An 18,355-nucleotide genomic window follows, 5' to 3' on the forward strand; every position below is an offset into this window, starting at 1 on the left:
GAAGTCCTTAGCTCTGGGGGTCCAACTGCTCAGCACCTTGCTTATTAAAATTGTAGATGCGCAGAACTATTAAAAAGTGACATCTGATTCAAGGCTAGAGATGCAGCGTAAAGAGCTTTTTCAGCCCTGGGAAACTCTCAAATCAGTAGATAGAAATGGAGACTTAAACAGTCTAAATTGTGCAAATTCAGTAGTCTTCATCTTCTGTACCCTTAAACAGGCCAAGTACAGCTTCATTACAAGTTTCTTGCTCTGAAATCGTTTTCCAAAGATGATCTATGAAGGACAAATGCTCACTGAAAGCTTTTTCTAAAACACGTTTTTCTAGGTACAGTAGCTGTGTAACAATTGCCTTGTCTTGTTTCCTATCATATTTGACCCTCTTGGTTTGGAATTTTCTTTTCTGGTCCTTTCATTAGGATCTTTACCATGTGCTCAGAAAATCTGTCACTACTCTGGGAGACCAATAAACCCTGGAAACTGATGACTTCTATCCTCAGAACACCTCCAGCACAGATAAAGCCAGTACAAAGCTTCTCTTCTCCTCTGCCAAATGGGTTAGTTCTTTTACAATGGGCTAGTGAATGGAGAGAGAAAGGAAATGCTTTTTTTCCCTCCCAAACAGACCTTTGAACTGCCAATAAACAGTAATACACCATCACCAGTGAACTGTGCAGGTTGCAGAGGTGAAAGACTGAGCACCCTTTGATCAAGTCCACGAACCATCCAACTATTTTTCAAAACAACCCCACATCTAAAAGAACGTGTCCTTTCGCAGTGCCAAAGACATTTATTTGTATAGTCCCCAAGCCCATCTTCGCTCCTGATTATTGTTTACAGAATCCAAAATTATATCTCCTCCAAACATAAATTTCAGCTGCAGAATTATTGCATTTAATGTGAAGTCAGTGCTAGAAAACACCATTCCCCATAATTTGGCCCTGATTGTCTCTTTCCACAAAAAAATCAGAAGGGGACAAAACACATACAAAAATCATTACTGCCAGAGAGTTTACTTTATACCTGAACATTACTGTGAGCTACACTTAAGGGACCAGATCCTCAGCTGGTGTAAATCAGCACAGCTCCACTAAAGTCAGTGGAGCTATTCCAATTTACATCAGCTGACAATCTGGCCCAGGAACTCAGGTTGGGTTGCAGAAATAGATAGTGGCTAAATGTGTTCATCTTATTCATGTAAGGGCAAAAAAGTGGTGATGCAACTGTTGCAAAACCAGATGGCCTGAGAGTACACGGCAGCATCTGTGGCAAAATCTGTTTATGTTGATAACCATTCCGACCCTCACACTCAAGGGTCCCCAGCAAAGGGGCATTGCAGGGAGCTCTGCACGCTGAATGATGGCAGGATATGGCCCTGGCTGTGAATCTGATGGGACTCACGGGCCCTCTGAATTCAAGAGAGACAAAGAGAACATATTTCTCCTATTACTGGAAAAAACCACCATCTTTAAATGAGCACAGTCACACTTCTGCAATCATTCCAAAAGCAGAAACGCAACTTTGCCCGGCTCCAAGAGCAATTTGGGGAAGCTGCCATCACACTACCCATTTACGGTCAAACAGCTCACTAGCTAACCCAAACTAGTATGCAGGAGGCTCAAGTAACAGCTAAGCCCGGTTAAATGCTTTGATAAATCTCTATTGACTTAATAAATACATGTACATTTATGGAGGTATTCCAGCCTTATTAACATTCAGCACTTCTTGCTTCTCAGAGGCTGCATTATCCTTGTCTGGGCTAGATATCCACAATATACACAGACGCTGGGCACGCATCTAAGACTCACTCCCAAATCCTTCATATGCCAACAGATTTCACACACCTGCTGTAACGCTATTTAGTCTTCCCCTCTCACCCCTTATAATTTACACATCAGTCTGACGTGCCCGCTCCCAATCAGCTGTTGACTGGGACTCGGAATTTTTCTACAGATCCTCCCCCTTCAGGGATCAGCATGGGAAGAAAAGTAGTAGGGGCGCTCACATTGGAGTTAGGGAGCTGGCGAGCAGAACACTAGATGTAGCTAAGTCTGCAGAACAGGGGTAAAGCAGAGAGCCTGGATTTAACTCTCTGCTTTTCTGCTCTGATTACACTGAATGTCTTTCCTCCACTCTCTTCACCTTGTTCTCCCCTTGTTCCAGTCAAAAGATTTGGTTCCGGTGGCACGTTCCAGAGAAGGGCTGATACTCTCCTCCTGGGGCGGAACAGACAGCTAAATAAAAGAGACCAGAAGCCAGATCCTACTTCCTTCCGAACAGAGTGTTGCCCTCCCCTCCCGGCTGTGCCTTGTATTTTAAGAGTGGCGCTTCTCTCCTTACAACGGTAAACAACGAGCAAGTCCGTCTCCCCGAAACACTTGGGTTTTTGCAATTCAGATGCCACCCGAGGCTGCAGATTTCAGAGCCCTGGTGCACCCTTGGTGGGGCAGGGAGGGGGTGATGGTGTGGGTCTTTGTGTGTGCACGCTGCTGGCCCAGCTCGGCGTGGGAGCCGGGCACGGGGCGAGCTCCTACCTGCTGTGTCTCTTTACGGACAGCCCGCAGCTAACGGGGCTCTCTTTGCAAACCTCCCCACACGGCTCGCCCACAGCTAGGGCCCGAGTCTCTCCATCACCCCCTCTCCCATCCCCAGGCAGGCGCGCGCAGCCGTGCGCCCCTTATATAGCCCTCTAAAAATAGCTCGCCGTAGCCTGCCTTGTAAGGCAGCGGGGAGATCAACCCCCATCCAATCCGCACGGCCCTTCCGTGCCAGGCTCCGCCTCCGACCCCTTCTTTCTGGCCCTCATTGGGCTTCAGTGACTTCATGGCCTCCCCCCACCACCCCCTTTTCGCCTTACATGGTCACGCGTTGTCTTAATGGACAGCTTCCTTCAAGAGCTGCGCGGAGAAAAGATGGGAGGGGAGGGGGACGAAGAGAACGGGGGGGGCTCTGAGCTTGCAGGATTGAGGCGGGGGGGATTGGCTTTGAAGGGGGGGACAATGGGGGCTGAGAAAAAAAGCGATCGCGAGAAAAAAAAATGCAACCTCCCAAAAATAAAGAGCAAAGATTGCACTGAGCAGCGAGCAGCAATGCAGAAATAGATGGCAGTTTCGTGTCAGTGAGTTTGCATTCCCCCTTCCTGGTCCAAGAAGTGGAGTGATTAGAGCCCTGGAAGGGAATTGCATTTACTACAAGTGGAAGAGTCCCCCCTCTTTTGCTGGCTGCTGTTTGCCCTGTACATATTGGGTGCACCTAGCCATTCTCACTGGGGTTTTTTTTCTCCCTCCCTTCTCTTTCCTGAATTGATTTTTTTAACAGTGTGACAGAGACAAAACAAAAAGGGGACATTGTATCTATTGTTGTTTTTTATGATCAAAAACAAAACCCCACCACAAACAAACAAACACAAAACAAAACAAAAGGGTTTTGCTCAGCAGCAGCATGGATGTGTTGGCTAGTTATAGTATATTCCAGGAACTACAGCTTGTCCACGACACCGGCTACTTCTCAGCGTTGCCATCCTTGGAGGAAAACTGGCAGCAGGTGAACCATTTAAATTACTCCTGTAAATCTTTTAAGTGCAGACAGTCGGTGCGTTGAGGCTGCATTTCTGATTTTATTTTATTTTTCTTTAATACTTAATTTGGAGGTTTTTTGTGTGCGGGGCTAACACCTTAATATATATATATATATATATATATATATATATATATATATATATATATATATATATATATATATATATATATATATATATATATATATATATATATATATATATTTGCAATTAGAAACAGAGCAGTCCATTCAAAGCTTTCTACCTTCAGTCATACAAACACACCAGGCAGTATCTGAGATCCGGTGACATTCTTTGGGTTTTGTTTTTTATTATTATTCCTAAAGCTTAGTGATTTTTTTTTTGTTCTTTGAAACAAGGCTGATCACTTGTTCCAGCCAGTGTTGACAACTGGCAGCTGGTGGAAACGGAATAGATCATTCTTTTTTTCCTGGTAATTAATATGTGTCACTAAAAATCCTACCTTAATTTAGAGATGTGCTGGGGGTGGGAATGGTATCAACAGCAAAAGACAGTAAGTGAAATCTGGAATAAGAAAGACAACTGATTTTTGAATTGTTCTGGACAGATAAAACTTCTTGTTGTATCTTAAACTGGTTTAAGACAGTAACATTTCAGGCTGGTTTCAACCACCAGGGTGTACTGAGACACTATAGGGTTAATATGCAGAAGGAACTGGAGTACTTCTAAAGGTGGAAATCTGGTATTATGAATGCATTAAAAATGATGGGTGACATGACTAAATAATATCAAGGAGAAGAGTTGTTTATAGAGAAATGGGTGAGATGTATAAAAGTTATGACCAGCCCACATACAAACTGACCATAAATAACTATCAACTGGGATACTGGAGGAAAAAACAGAGGGCTCCTCATTATAGCAGGATAAGAGCTAAGCTACTGTGTTGCCTGATGTGATTAAAAGTTAGTCAGATTGTCAACATTCTGTAAATTAGTGTCTCTTAAAAAAATCGACAAGTCTATAAGAATAGTCAGGGGTGGGTAGAATGGCATGTGGCGCTCATGTAACTTACATACCCTGTGACAGAAGTAGGTTAAGACTAATGACCGCTGGATTTCAGTTTGCATTGACCCAGTGCAATATTTGCCAGCACAAGGCTAGCATGTGTTAGTTCTCTAGTAAGTGGGCGGTAGGATTTTTTGTTTTTGTTTCTGGGTAGATGGTAGGACTCCAGGACAATCTGTGGCATTGTTACCTACTTGAGCTGTGCTTGGATACTTGGAGATTTACCTAGTCAAATTATTTTGGCTTCAGCTTTCTTTTATGAAAGGCTTACTGGCAGCCCTGGGGCAAACATTTTCAGATTTCATTTGCAATTGGACAGTCCAACTTTGCTTACTACTACAAAGGGGGAAACACTTTTTGTTATTAATATTCAGTCTGCACCTCGGTAACAGTCACATCTGGTTTCCTTTAGACTTTTAACATGCTAAATTAAACTGAAGCGGTTAATATGATTTCATTTTAGAATCCCCATTTAATTCTGCATTGTCCTTGCTGTTGAATCAGTTGCATATTAATAACAGTCTAGACCCTTGAATGTGAGATAATCTGTTGACACAACCAGCATGCCTAAGGCAGATACTGTATGTGATACTTTGTCTACTGCTGCCTCACTACATACAAGGAAGGGAAGCAGTTCACTTTCTGCAATAGTGTATCAAAGCAATCCTATTGTAAAAGCTACATTTTAAAGGAACACCATCACTTAAAAAAATCTAGCTAATTTTTAGAAAAGGAGCTAAGACCATTTTCACAGGCTACCTCTTCCCTTCAGTCCCCAGGCCAATTCTTGTTGTTTTATAGTACATCCTATTTTTATAATGTTTTTCCTCCTCTGTTGCTGTGTGAAGTCTCCACGCAAGCAACTGGGGGAAAACTGGCTGACACAGGGAACAGTGAAGCTGACTGGTGCACAAGGTGCTGTCAAATGTACAAAGTAAAACCAACTGAAAAAGAGAAGTGTTTTGTCTTCCTAATCTCTTTCGGTTGTCATAATCAGGTTAAAAAGCTTTCAGGGACATGTGTGGTTTCCATTTGTTTCCCTTTAAAGGTGGTAATCTGGAGACCGTGCTTTTGGGAGACAGATAACTAGTAATGTCTGTCTTTGCCTCTCCTCTTCCCGGGGCAGTAATCCATTACACGGAGCCCCCTTAGAATGTAAAGTAGCCACCTTAATTTTAAGTGAAAGCACTTGAACGGATCATTCTAACATCTCTTCAAATGAAAACCCAGTGCAATATAAATACTACAGTAACGATCCAGAATACTACCTCTTCCACCAGCAATGCGGCAGTCTTTTGGAAGATTATTCTAGTCTCTTTTAAGATGGCAACAGTATGGTTCAGAGGGTGAAGAGCAAGATTCTTTATCACGTTGTCGGTAAAAGTTGTTTCTTGTTTAACAGGCTTATAACACTGGTGATAGAGAGGTTAGCGTGTGCCAGTTTAAAAACTCCTTCTCTACTATAAAGACACATCTGGGCTGTTGATAGTTTTACCCTAAAGCTAGGTGAAATTGTTAACACAACCTTCTTCCTTTTGTCCCTAGTTTGGGCCACTGTTTTGTGGCTGCTTGGTGAAGTGTGTAGTAGGGACAGTTGCATGCAACTGCTAGTGTTTCCGATTATGAAATGTGCATCACTAATTGCAGTGACGGCTCAGACTGGTTGCTAAACACTTGCATGCACTCAACTGATCTCCCCTCCCCTCCCCCGCAACAGAAGTGAGAGGAAATTTAGTATCTGTGCTTCTCTTAATTAGTGTTGGAAGTTAAAATAAGACAGTCATTAGACAGCCCAACCTGTAAGTGCAAAGTGAACAGATTTTTGGTAGGAGGAGATTAAAAATGTATTTATATGTGTGGACTTCAAGAGGGAGAGGGAGAACATAGCTTACATTGTAAACATGGGAAGGCTTGCGTGTTTGAAATTGAAGATGGAATCTGAAGGTGCTGTGTGTTTAGATTATTTTTATGTGGGGGTGTAATCTTTGGTGCCTAATTCTTGCTAACTAATGTTGCAGTTCCCTAAGGCCTGATTTTGTTGTCAGGCAAAACTCCTCTCAGATCAGTGGGAATTTTGCCTGAGCAAGGAATGGAGGGTCTGGACCACAATTTACCACGATATTGCTTTTTCATCGACAATAGATGTGGTAGTCGGCTCAGAATGTTTAAAAATCAGGCCCAGGGTGTATTTCAACTGCCAGGTAGCTCGGACGGATTCTGTAAATGGGCCTCCAGTGCGTCACTGTGGCTCTTATTTGAACCATCTTCATTGGTATCCATTCCTATGAGCTGACTACATGTTAGGACCCTGTTCAGAGGGGGAAGCCCGAGCCGGCATGAATCCTCCCTGCCTGTCCTATACTGTAAGGAACCCTGGGTTCACGTGCACTGTTATTGTGAGGTATTCACCAGATGTGACACTCTGGGAATATTGAACGAGACCTGTAGAGGGTGTGAAAAGCAGATTTCAAACAATAAAAGGTCAGGAGGTGCCTTTGATCCACAGCATGTTACCCCCGGTGGAGGGGAGGGGTTTGGAGAGATCTGCCTGATCCTGTGAAGACACAGGACTAGGTGAGCTGTGTGCAGAGGGGATCATCCACTTGCAGATGTGCAACTCCATAGGAGGGAGGCATCCGCTGCCCCATGACAACCACCCCTCCCTTCTTTGGGCTTTAGGAAGGACTTCCCAGGGTGCAGAATCCACCAGTGGGAAAAGGGTCAGGGAACAGCTGGGGGCTGCATTCCTTTTTCTACAAGGCCTCTCATCCCTTTAAAGGAGGACCCCAAGGGTTAGCCTCTGGCATGGAAGACTTTGGTAGTGCAACTAAAGTGGATCCCTGCTATCAGAGTAGGGGAGCCCGTAGATGGGCTGAGGCACAGGGTCTCTATGCTTATGGCCTCACGCTTCCAGGGGAACTCTGAAATTAGCCGAGTTTGGGTGTCAAGCCCTTCCCATTCTCCCAGGTTTTGTCAGGGGTGGGGTCAGAGTTCCTATTTGCCGGGAGGACTGGAAACAGGAACTCTTCTTCTGATAAAAAGAAATATGATTCCAAACATAGGGGTTGATGCTTCTAGTCTAATTTGAATTCCTTCTCTCTAGGATGATTCTTTAGTTCTTAGATGAACTAAGCTTGGTTTCTCTTACACTAGAACAGGAAGAAAGGATGAGTTGAGACATTGGACTGGGACTCGAGAAATCGGGGAGGGGGAGGGGTTGGCTCTGCTGTAGACACCCTTCCTCTTCTCCCCAGCGTATCCTTGAGCAAATCTTTGTGCAAATGTTTTCCTCTCTGTTAAATGAGTGATGATAATACAGTACTTAATAATACATACTGGGGCATTGTGAGGCTAAATAGTTTAATGCCAGGAGAGTGCTTTGAGATCCTTGTGCTATGTAAGTGCAATGTATTACTGTATTATGATGTGACTAATCTAGAAGAACTCTGTTAGTTGATTCCGATTTATATTTGGCAGATAGGGTCAGGTTCAGGCCTGAAGGAAAAATTTCCACTGCTACTGGAAAGGAATAAATTACATTGTAGAATGTTCCTACCTCCTCACTCTCCTCATTGTTCTAGTTTAATGGCATACTTGGCCACTACATAAACTAAACCATCTCCTCTAATATTGCAATTTCATCTTGGTTCCAGTCACAGTGAAACACATTTCTAAGTGCTTGTAGCACATCAGGCCTCCTGAGGATAACTTGCAGAAATGGTTGACTTCCAAGAACAGCCACATGTGTGATGCAATGTATTTGGACTGTGAGCCATGTTCAATACCCGTATACAGGCTCGCTGTCTGCTAAAGGAACTGAAAGCAGGCTCCTGTCACCCTCCAAAAATAAATTTAAAAATATCAAATCAGCAAACTGGAGCCACTGTTCATATCATTTTTTGCGTCCCTTACTTACAGGAAACCTTGTTTATATTATCACTTCTTGGCACTTAGTATTACTGGTATAAATGTGTAGACACAAAAGAGACCTGCAAACTCCATTATAAGGATAAAATAGCTGATTTAATGCGTGACTTGTGTATGATCTTCAGATTGGGTAAATGTATTTCTTTTAATAGTGAAGGTACTAAATGGGAAAATATTCTCTATTATTTAGTATAGTTAAAAAGATACAATTACCAAATGCATATTTTTTTTTATAGTGGAAGCTCATGGTCATGAAATCAAATGAGTATTTGTGCTTTAAAGAAAAATAATTTGGAGTCTATACACACATTATATATATATAAACTATTCTAATGTGAGATTGTGTACGTGTATGTATATATATATACAGCCCGCCCGCCATATACATACTCCTGTCTCTTTCTCTCACTCGCAATACACACATGCGTGCGCGCACACACAATATACACAGACGAAATAGAGGTACTATCATTTTGAAATGGCAGGAGATTTTCAGTTCCATGCAGTTATAGCTTCATATTTTGGCTTTTCAGGGTGGAGGTGAATTGTCTTTAATATTTTTCTGTATATTGTTGAATCCTTTGAGGCCTTATTACAGGTTCTCCATTGTGGGGAACCCTGTTCTCTATTAGGACATATTTCACAAGGGCATGGGGAGGAAGCAGCTTCCATTTAAATCTGTAACTATATTAAGTTATTTTTAATTCTTTGTTATAGAGAAGAAGACAGCTTGTTCATCTTCTCAGGCGAGTGTGGCATTGGGGTTCAGTAAATTAAGTGTCAGCGTAGAAGATACAGATTTTATTCCAGGTTAAGCCTGTCACAGTTGGACAGGTGGCCCTCACCCACAAAGAGGGTCATTCAAAGTCAATTGGCGTCCGTGAGAGATTTTCCATTGACTGCAATGGACACTGGCTTAGGACCATAAAGCGAAACCAAGCAGGTGATAATGGAGCTTTGTAAGAATGGTGCTGCACACTCTCTCTCTCTCTCTCTCTCATTCACATTCATTGCCCTCCTTCCCCTGCCGGTACTTTCAGGTGCCTTATGACTATCATCCTATGCTACAGCTTCTTCTAGAAACCTGCAAAACTTCCCACTCCATCCTTTCTAATAGGAGTAGGCTGGCACGGCCCAGGAACGACAAGCATCATTTCTGTGATTTCTACCCCCTGCCTTCAAACTTCAGGTTCCTCCAGAAAGTGTCCATTTCCTATGCCTCCATTAGTGTCTGCTAATGATATCAGCCATCATCTTCGTAAGAATGTGTGTGTATTTGGGGTCAGGACTAAGGAGCTCAATTGGCCCAGTAACTAAAATCTGTTGAGGAAAGAGCTCCTTTTCTCCCCCTCCCTCCCCTGATTTTGACTTGGTTGGAGAATGTGTGTGTTTAACTGAAATGTTTTGTAAAGGTGTATTATGCCCTTGACCCTACAATGTTGAAGTTAACTGCACTTTTGTCATGGGCTTAATTTTTTATATATTCTTTGCAAGCTGAGATTCTCAGATAATTACATGATTCCACAAGCTGGAGCTTTAAGAAAAAACACCACGTGTTCTGAGACTCAGAGGAGTACCCCGAGTTAATAACACTGCTCTACACGTACATGGTAAGAGACAGGTTGTAAGCCCTTTGGGCAGTGCCTACAATCCACAGAAGAGCAAGTGGCAGCGAATCGGGCCCTATGTAGAGTATCACCCATTATATTCCCAACATTAGCTTGTAAGGAAGGATGGTCCAATGGTGAGTGTGAGAGCCTGTGTGAGTCCTGTGTTCAATTTCTGCTCCATCACAGGCTTTGGGCAAGTCACTTAATCTCTCTGTGCCTCAGTTCCCCATCTGTACCATGGGGATAACAGCACAGCTCTAGCACCCAGGGCTGACGTGAGGATAAAGACTGGGAGATGCTCAGACACTGCAGTGATGCAGATCTAAGATAGCTTGCTCATTCTGAGATTTACTACACTATATTCCTGGTGTTTAATTCCCTACATTCGTTGGACTGATATCTGCTGAAACTGTGGGACAGCTCCCCGTCTCTAATAGCTCTCAGCAGTGCTCACAATCTTGCCTCTGGTTAAAAAATTGTTCTTACATGTAAGCTTAATCCCCCACCTCCACTGCTCCACCTCCCAGAATGTATGTAATTAGTCTATGACATCTTAGAGAAAACAGCAGGTAGAACTAACTTGACCTAAATTTCACAGAGAGGTAGAGGTATAAAGGAAGGTGGTGAATAGGAAACTTATGTCAGACACCGAAAGAAAACAATCTATTGATCTTTCAACGTGATGTGGCATTTAAAGTTTTTGATTGGAATGGGTGCTTACTTTCCCCTTTTCTGTAAATCTGAGGTACCCCCTTCTAATCCAGAACGGTTCCACACCTCGATACTCTTGTATGCAGTTGTCTGTGCACTGCATACGTTGCTTTAGAGAGAGCCATAAGGACACATAGGGCATTCTCTAAAACATGCAAAAAGATAAAGGATATAATTTTCAAAAGCGCTTAAGTCACTAAGTCTGATTGAAAGTCAACAGTAATTAAGCACCTAAATGCCAATGTCATTTTAAAAAAAATAGGACTTTGGGTAAATACATAAATCACTGAAGTCAGGATTCCAAGGCCAGAATGGACCACTGTGATCGCCTAATCTGCCCTCCTGTCTAACACAGGCCACAGAACTTCCCTGAAATAATTCCTGTTTGAACTAGAGCTTCTCTCTTAGAAAAACATCCAATCTCGATGTAGAAATTCCATGCTTTGAAGAGTTTAAAGCTCCAATCCCACAGCTGAATCACCAAAGCTCTGGGCAGCTGTGGATCCAACTGAAGAACTGGGGCCTAAAGATTATAGGATATACAGGGGAACAGTTCCGACACTAAAATGAATTGAAGAGTAGTTGCAGAGCATAGGAAGGCATTGTGGAGAAAATGGATTTTCAGGAGGGATCTGAAGGAAAAGGACATTGGCGCACAGAAAATTGTTCCAATAACTATCCAGATTTATAAATTATTCTGTTATGTACAAGTATCTCAAGGTCAGCGTCAAAGGGGCAATGCCATCAAGTCTGTTTGGCCACACATTTAGACTTTGCAGATAAGTATAGCTCTTTACAAAGCCTACTATCAATAGAAATATTTCCATGGGAAGCAGAATTTTAAAAGGAAAAAACAAAACAAAGAACCCAGCCAAGCTGCTGTTTTGGCAGGGCCAACACTACCACGTTCCAGCGCTGTTACCCGAAAGTGAAAGTAACTAGTAACGAAAGTGAAAGTGCCTTGGTTGCTTTTGATTGCCCTGCTGGGAGAAATGCAGGGAGCACGACAAGTAAATTAGATTTTCAAAAATGCTTTTGCTCCTGATGAGCTAATGCGCTGTTAGTCGTTTGGTTTTAATAATGTGACATTTAAATGGCCAGCGTCCCTTTCCAAGTGTAAGCAACCACTTGGAGCCCTGCTCTTTTGGGCTTCCTGGCCCTTCCAAGTTCTGCAGTTCACTGATCATTCCTCAACCCCACGCTAGATAGCCAGGAATCAACTCCCCATCAGATTTTCTTCTGCTGGTGGGAATGAAGAGAGAGGCTGCTGATTGTCTCACTTGACTCCCTACCCCTTTTTCTGGAAGCTTGGGCCCGTTGTCTGTTGCCCCGTGAAGTGTAAGGCTTGGCTCTGCATGAGGCTTCCGCTTTCGTGCCAGTTCCTTCTTGTCCCTAACTTAGGAACCTGCTGTCCCTGAATGGTTTGAGGTTACTTAGAACCTTTATGCTGGTTCCCCTTTCAACTGTACAGGGGGAGATGAAAAGCTCCATGTTTTTGTTCGTCTCCTGCAATTGCATGGTGGTTTTACCAGTGCATTGGCCAAAGCATAGCTTGCTCTACAAGGCTTAATTCAGCCAATGAACTGGTTGAAACTTTTTTGTAGCCATATATTACCTTCCTTGTCAGGCTGGAAAACGCACAGTGCTCTGCAAAACCATCCCCCTCAACTGGAGCTACTAAGAGCTGCCATGTGAGTAAGGAAGTATGAAAAAGGGTGGTTGAGGGTGAGGGAAGGAAGATGCTTCATATGGAAAGCATCAAACCAGAAACTGCTTTGTCTCTGACATGTTAGCAGTGGAGAGGCTGCCTTCACTGTCTACTGGAATTCCTATGTAGTGCCTGTTTGGTGAAACCTTTTGCATTGTTGTGTGGATTGAATGGGTGGAAAGATGTGGTGTGAGTGGCTTTTATTCTCTTTTTGTGCATTTGAAAACGAGTAATTGGGGAAGCAAAGTGCAGTGAATAAGATTGAATAAGATTGCTTCAGGGGGTATAAAAACTGAGCAAGATTGGTTACACCACCATCCCTGCCTAGGACCTAGAAGAGATTAATACCAGGTTTGATAACTCTATACCTCTCTACTCTTCCAGAAACTTACCTCCCACTCCAATACTGTATCACATGTCAGGGCCCCACAAAATCATGAGATTAAAAATGGGAGGTTCTTCCGGTTCTGAGCCCTTTGCGTATAACTAGGTCATGTTTGCAGGCTTTTCTGCACAGCCATGAAAGCTAGAATTGTATTCATTTCTTAGAAACATGAAAGCTGAGATTCTCACATAACCACGTACCTCTAAGAGCCGGCATTTTAAGGGAAATATCATATATTGTGAGATTGTCAATAAAATTGCCAGAGTTGGCAATACTGCATGTCTGCTCAGTATGAGAGCAATGAGGCAGCGATGTAACTTAGAGGTTGCCTGTGTCTCGGGGTACGGAGAAGAGAGATGGATGGATATGGGGTTAGTATGACAATGATGTATGTGCTGACTGAAATAGCTTATAAAAGCCCTTTTAATGGCTTCTGTGGCTGGGAGCTTTGGGATAAGTGGATGTCACATGGTTCTGTACAAACTAAATCTAAAGAAGAATCTACCTAGTTTCCTGTGAAAAATAGGGCATATGGGAAAGTCCTATAGAATAGGAGGTGACAAGCTGCCGAATTTAAGTGAGTAAACCATGCTGCTGAATTTAAACCATGCTGCCGAATTTAAGTGTCTCATTCTTTCTCTAGAAGTTTTTTTTAAAAGGTGATCATTCTGTAGGCTTTTCGAGTAATATCTATAGAACCCTACAGGTTTCACCTCTGTCGTTCTATGGGATCTTTCCATACAGAGAAAGGCCTGGTCTACACTGGGGGGGAGGAACCTGTCTAGCTGAAGTTGTTCTACTTAGATCTACTTACCGCAGTGTCTTCACTGTGGTAAGTTGATGGCTGATGCTCCCCATCGACTCTGCCTGCGCTTCTCACTCTTGTGGAGTACCGGAGAGCGTTTGACAGTCGATTTATCGTGTCTAGACTAGATGTGATAAATCAACCCCCGCTGGGTCAATCACTTCTCATCAATCCAGCGTGTAATATAGACATGCCCTCAGTCACTTAGGTACTGATCCTGTACAACGTTAATGGGAGCTTTGCCATTGACCTCAGCGAATGTATGATCAGCCCCTTTGGTCCCATTTCAGTAAAACACTTAAACATATGTTAAACTTCACTGACTTCAGTGGGTATTAAAGCATGTGCTTAAGTGCTTTCTTGAATAGAGATGTTTCCCTGAATTGGAGCCCTAGGAATTATGATACTTCCAGGTTCAAGAATTCTGTCCACAGAGCCATGTGAGGAAGCTATGCTAATCGCCTCAAATTCCGTTTGGGCTATTCTACAGCAATGCTCTCTAGTCCTCCTTTGGCTACAATGACATTCTTATGTTTATTCAGCCCTGATTTTCCACTTTCACGAGACAGCTTTATGGTTTCAAAGAGTGACTCCTGTATTGATCTTTCTTGAAAGATAGCAGATAGGTTTTAGGGTACCCTGATTAAATATTCTGTGTTAGATGTGCCGGTTTGCAGTAGGCTTTTCTATTTTGTTTTTATATCTGATATAAGCCACAAGTGTTTTGAGAAAGAGCAGAGAAATCAAAATGCCAAGTTGAATCCTGCAGTGAGGAGTTCTCCACTCCAAATATATAGTCTCTAGGTACTGAAGGAAAAGCAAAGGGTGCTTGCTGATCTACATAAAATGGTATTTTAAATATTTTTTCCTACTACTTTTAAAGATAAGAATTTTGAGGGAGAATGATGGGAAGATGGGCTGAGGTTTTCATCTGGAAACACCTCAAAGGTCCATTGTTTTCATAAAGGGCTGAACCACCCACCTATTTTCTGAAAGCAGGAGCCATTTTTAAGTTGTCTCCAGTTGGGTATTAACAAAAATCACTAATGTCTTTAGAAAACCACGGTCATAATATTTAGGAGCTGAGTGTGGAAAGCCCATTGCAGCATTAGACACCAAAATTATTGATAACTTCATTACAAAATGTTGCTGCCTGAGCTTCTTGTCCAGTCAACCTCAACCTTGATTTGCAGGGATCCTCAACTCAAACTCCATTTACCTTTTCAGCTAATCTGTATTTTCTCCTGTATCAATCTAGAGTGTAAATCTTGCTAGTTACGCAGGTGGGACCATTAAACTGAATGTATATTCATCTTTACACGTGGCTTTTGACTACAGTGGCCCAAGGTGCAGGCTGAATGCCAGGAAGCTAAATTATCCATTGAGTTACCTAACCTCCCTACTGTAATCTTGTAAACTATTCTACTATGGTTGAGCAGGAGAGTACATCTTGTAGTAAAACCCCATTTTTTGCTATTCTTGAAAGTACATGCTTAGTGTTGAGACCATATCCTTCTTTCATGTCCACTGCCCCCATTGGGACATTTAATCTTAGGGTCTTGAATGCTGCTTTCAAGAGTGAGTAGGACATTTGTCATTTGGAAACCCTCAACTTTGGGACACTCTCTCTTGCTGACTCTCCATCTTCATCTGGTGAGTTCCGCCCCAGCTGCACCTCCTTTTGTTCATTCAGTTTCAGTTTGTAGTCCATGTAGACAAGCTCTTAGTTGAGGATCTGACTGAGTTAGACAGACAAAACCCCAATGCAGAGTTTCAGTTTGTTCAACATTTTAGGCCAAAAGAGACTTTAATAAAGGGTGGCACATTTTCATCTCTTGTTGCCTTCCATATATTTGAGGGGAAAGTAGTCTCATGCAGTCAAGAGACCTTGGGCTGGTCAGTTATGCATCATTTCCCCCCCGCTGCATAACATGAGAATAGTAATACCTGCTCTGCATTGGGGTTTTGTCTGTCTGACTCAGTCAGATCCTCAACTATGAACTTGTCTACATGGACTACAAGGGTGTCACTTCTAAAGGGCACCAACGTGCTGCGGGCGAGCTGGCCCATGTAGACCATGCTCATTGCTGCCCCACATAGACAAACCCTGATAGACGGTTGTGGCTCTACATCAATTTCCATGGGCCTTGGTTGATTTACATTAGTTGAGGATCTGGCCTGACATCTGTCAAGTCATTTGAGACCTCTGTGTAGAAGGTTCTACAGAAAAGCAAAGTACGTATAATTAATCACAGCACAACAACCAGGTGCTTTCATTCTATACAGTATACAAGACACGGAGTAAATAAAAACCGGGCAAAAATAATATGCCCATTTTAATGATTGTTGATAAAGAATAAAGCAGTTCCTGGTTTTCCATAAGTATTATTTCCAGTGGCATTTTGGAAGGAAATAGAGAATGCATGAATAACCTAACACTGTCCATTGACCTTTAAGTCACAGCTGACTGTTTTGGCTTATTTCTAGTGAGTATGGCGTTAGGAATTCTATAAGCATCATCCGCACCCTTTTAGGTAGCAAATAATGGGAAGAAATACATACAAGCAAGGAATTTTCTTTCAAGGAAAAAGTGTTAGCTCTTCTTCCTGTGACGAAAATATGGGGGGAATGGGGCAGCGTATGCACAGCATAACCATGTCCTTCTCCCACTTTGGAAGGGTGGGGAGCTATCTGGGGTGTACATTGCGTCCCTTGTGAAAGGGATACATTTTTTGTGCAATCAAAAAACAAAACCAACCCCAAACGGCAGAACTCGTTTCCTCTCGTTCCCTATGGCCCTTCTAATCAGTGCTTCCTTCTCCAAATCACCCAGTTCCTTCCCCGGTGGGGTTTCAACTTTATTTAAACCTGGACCCCTGTCCAGATGCGGCCAGGTAGCATAACAATATGATAACAAATGATATAGCTATAAAACCATAACCCTTTCCTTGTCTGTGTGGTGTACACACCTCATCATGGGCCTTCCTGCAATTCTCCAGCAGGATATGCAGAATAGTAGGTGAGTCAGGCCCACTTAGAGGCACCTCTGCACTGCGAGCGTGGTGCAAAGGGACCTTAGTGTAAATGAGAATCAGGATTTGGATTTATTCCAGAGTGGATAAAAATCAATTTTTTCTTTTTAAACAATTTAAAAAAAAATTGGATTTTTTAAAAATGCATCCAGCAATCATCACTCCATAATGCCAATTATAATAAATCTTCAGAGCTAAGGGTGACCCATTCAAGAAATATGTTTGCTGACGATGTTTTAAAGGAAGTCACACCAGTGAACTGGTGGAAGTCACTTAAGCACTTGGATTCAGAGACCGTTGAAGTGATCATCTCACTTTTAACAGCAGTAGATTCTTCTGCCAGTGTAGGAAGAATATTTTCTTCCTTTGGACTAATTCATTCCAAATTGCGAAATGGTTTGGGACCTGAAAAAGCAGGACAGCTTGTTTTTCTTTCCCAGATTAGGAACAAACAGGAAAATGAGGGTGAAGATGACTGAGTTAGCTGCAGAAGCCAATATTTTAAATTTCTTATGTTGACCTGGCTGACATCGTCAATTTAATTTTTGTTTGTTTTTTTAAAATATTTCATTTAACTATTTTAGTTAAAAAAAATTAACAAAAACCTGATTTAAAAAAACTTGAATGTTTAACTAAATTCAAAAATTCATATGCTTGTTTTGTTTAAATATTATGCGTTTGCTGTTGAAGGAAAAAATCCAGAATACATAATATTGTTGTTTTAGTTAAATAAAACAATTTAAATGTTTGTCTGGTGATGTTCTCCTCCTAATACAGCATGGCAAGAAAATCTTCCAAATATTAATGATTAACCTGTTGAACTGGAGATATTTATGAAGTCATTGGGAGGTGAACTATCTGCTTCAATTACCTTTGGTCAATGAAATAACCAAACGGTCATTCATTTCCTGATATAGATTAAAACTAATCTGAAAAGTTTTCAAAATAAATCACTTAAAATGTATAGTGTGTACCTTCTAAAAATGAAACCTACATCTATCTCTGAGTGGTGAAGAATATGTATTAAGGTTATAACAACCAACAAGAATGCACTTTTATGTAGAAATCCATGATCAAATTGAGTCTTCCTGACTAGTGATTTAAATCAAATCCACCCTGATTTATTCTCAGAAGATGAGAATGTTTCATTTATAAAATCAGGGTCAAGAGAGTACATTGTATATAGCATCTGGAGTGGCTCTAGAAGAAAACCTTTTAAGGAAAGCCCGCGTTTATACACAATGGGTTTTGGATTAAATCCTAATTCTTTACAGTCAATAGAGAATCTTGCCATTGATCACAGAAACAACAAGGAGTCCGGTGGCACCTTAAAGGCTAACAGATTTATTTGGGCATCAGCTTTTGTGGGTAAAAAAACCTCACTTCTTCAGATGCATGGAGTAAAAATTACAGATGCAGGCATTATATAATGAGACATGAGAAGGGAGTTACCTCACAAGTGGAGAACCACTCCTTGTTGTTTTTGTGGATACAGACTAACACGGCTACTCCGATACTTGACGTCGTTGATCACAGTGAGTTTTGGTTCAGGCCCAAGGGCCTCTTCTGCCTAT

The 18,355-nt window shown here is 42.1% G+C and overlaps 1 protein-coding gene across 2 annotated transcripts in view; it reads left to right on the top strand.

The window, feature by feature from the left end:
* The first annotated feature begins 3,351 nt into the window (after positions 1-3,351).
* KLF7 (Kruppel like factor 7) overlaps positions 3,352-18,355 on the top strand; it is a 63,781-nt gene continuing 48,777 nt past the window's right edge. For both annotated transcript variants that reach the window (XM_030580566.1, XM_030580567.1), the window contains exon 1: positions 3,352-3,543. In XM_030580566.1, the coding sequence (XP_030436426.1) occupies positions 3,442-3,543 (102 nt within the window). In that variant the 5' untranslated portion in view covers positions 3,352-3,441. The remainder of the gene's footprint in view (positions 3,544-18,355) is intronic.

The sequence above is a fragment of the Gopherus evgoodei genome, chromosome 11, assembly GCF_007399415.2.
Source record: "Gopherus evgoodei ecotype Sinaloan lineage chromosome 11, rGopEvg1_v1.p, whole genome shotgun sequence".
NCBI lineage: Eukaryota > Metazoa > Chordata > Testudines > Testudinidae > Gopherus > Gopherus evgoodei.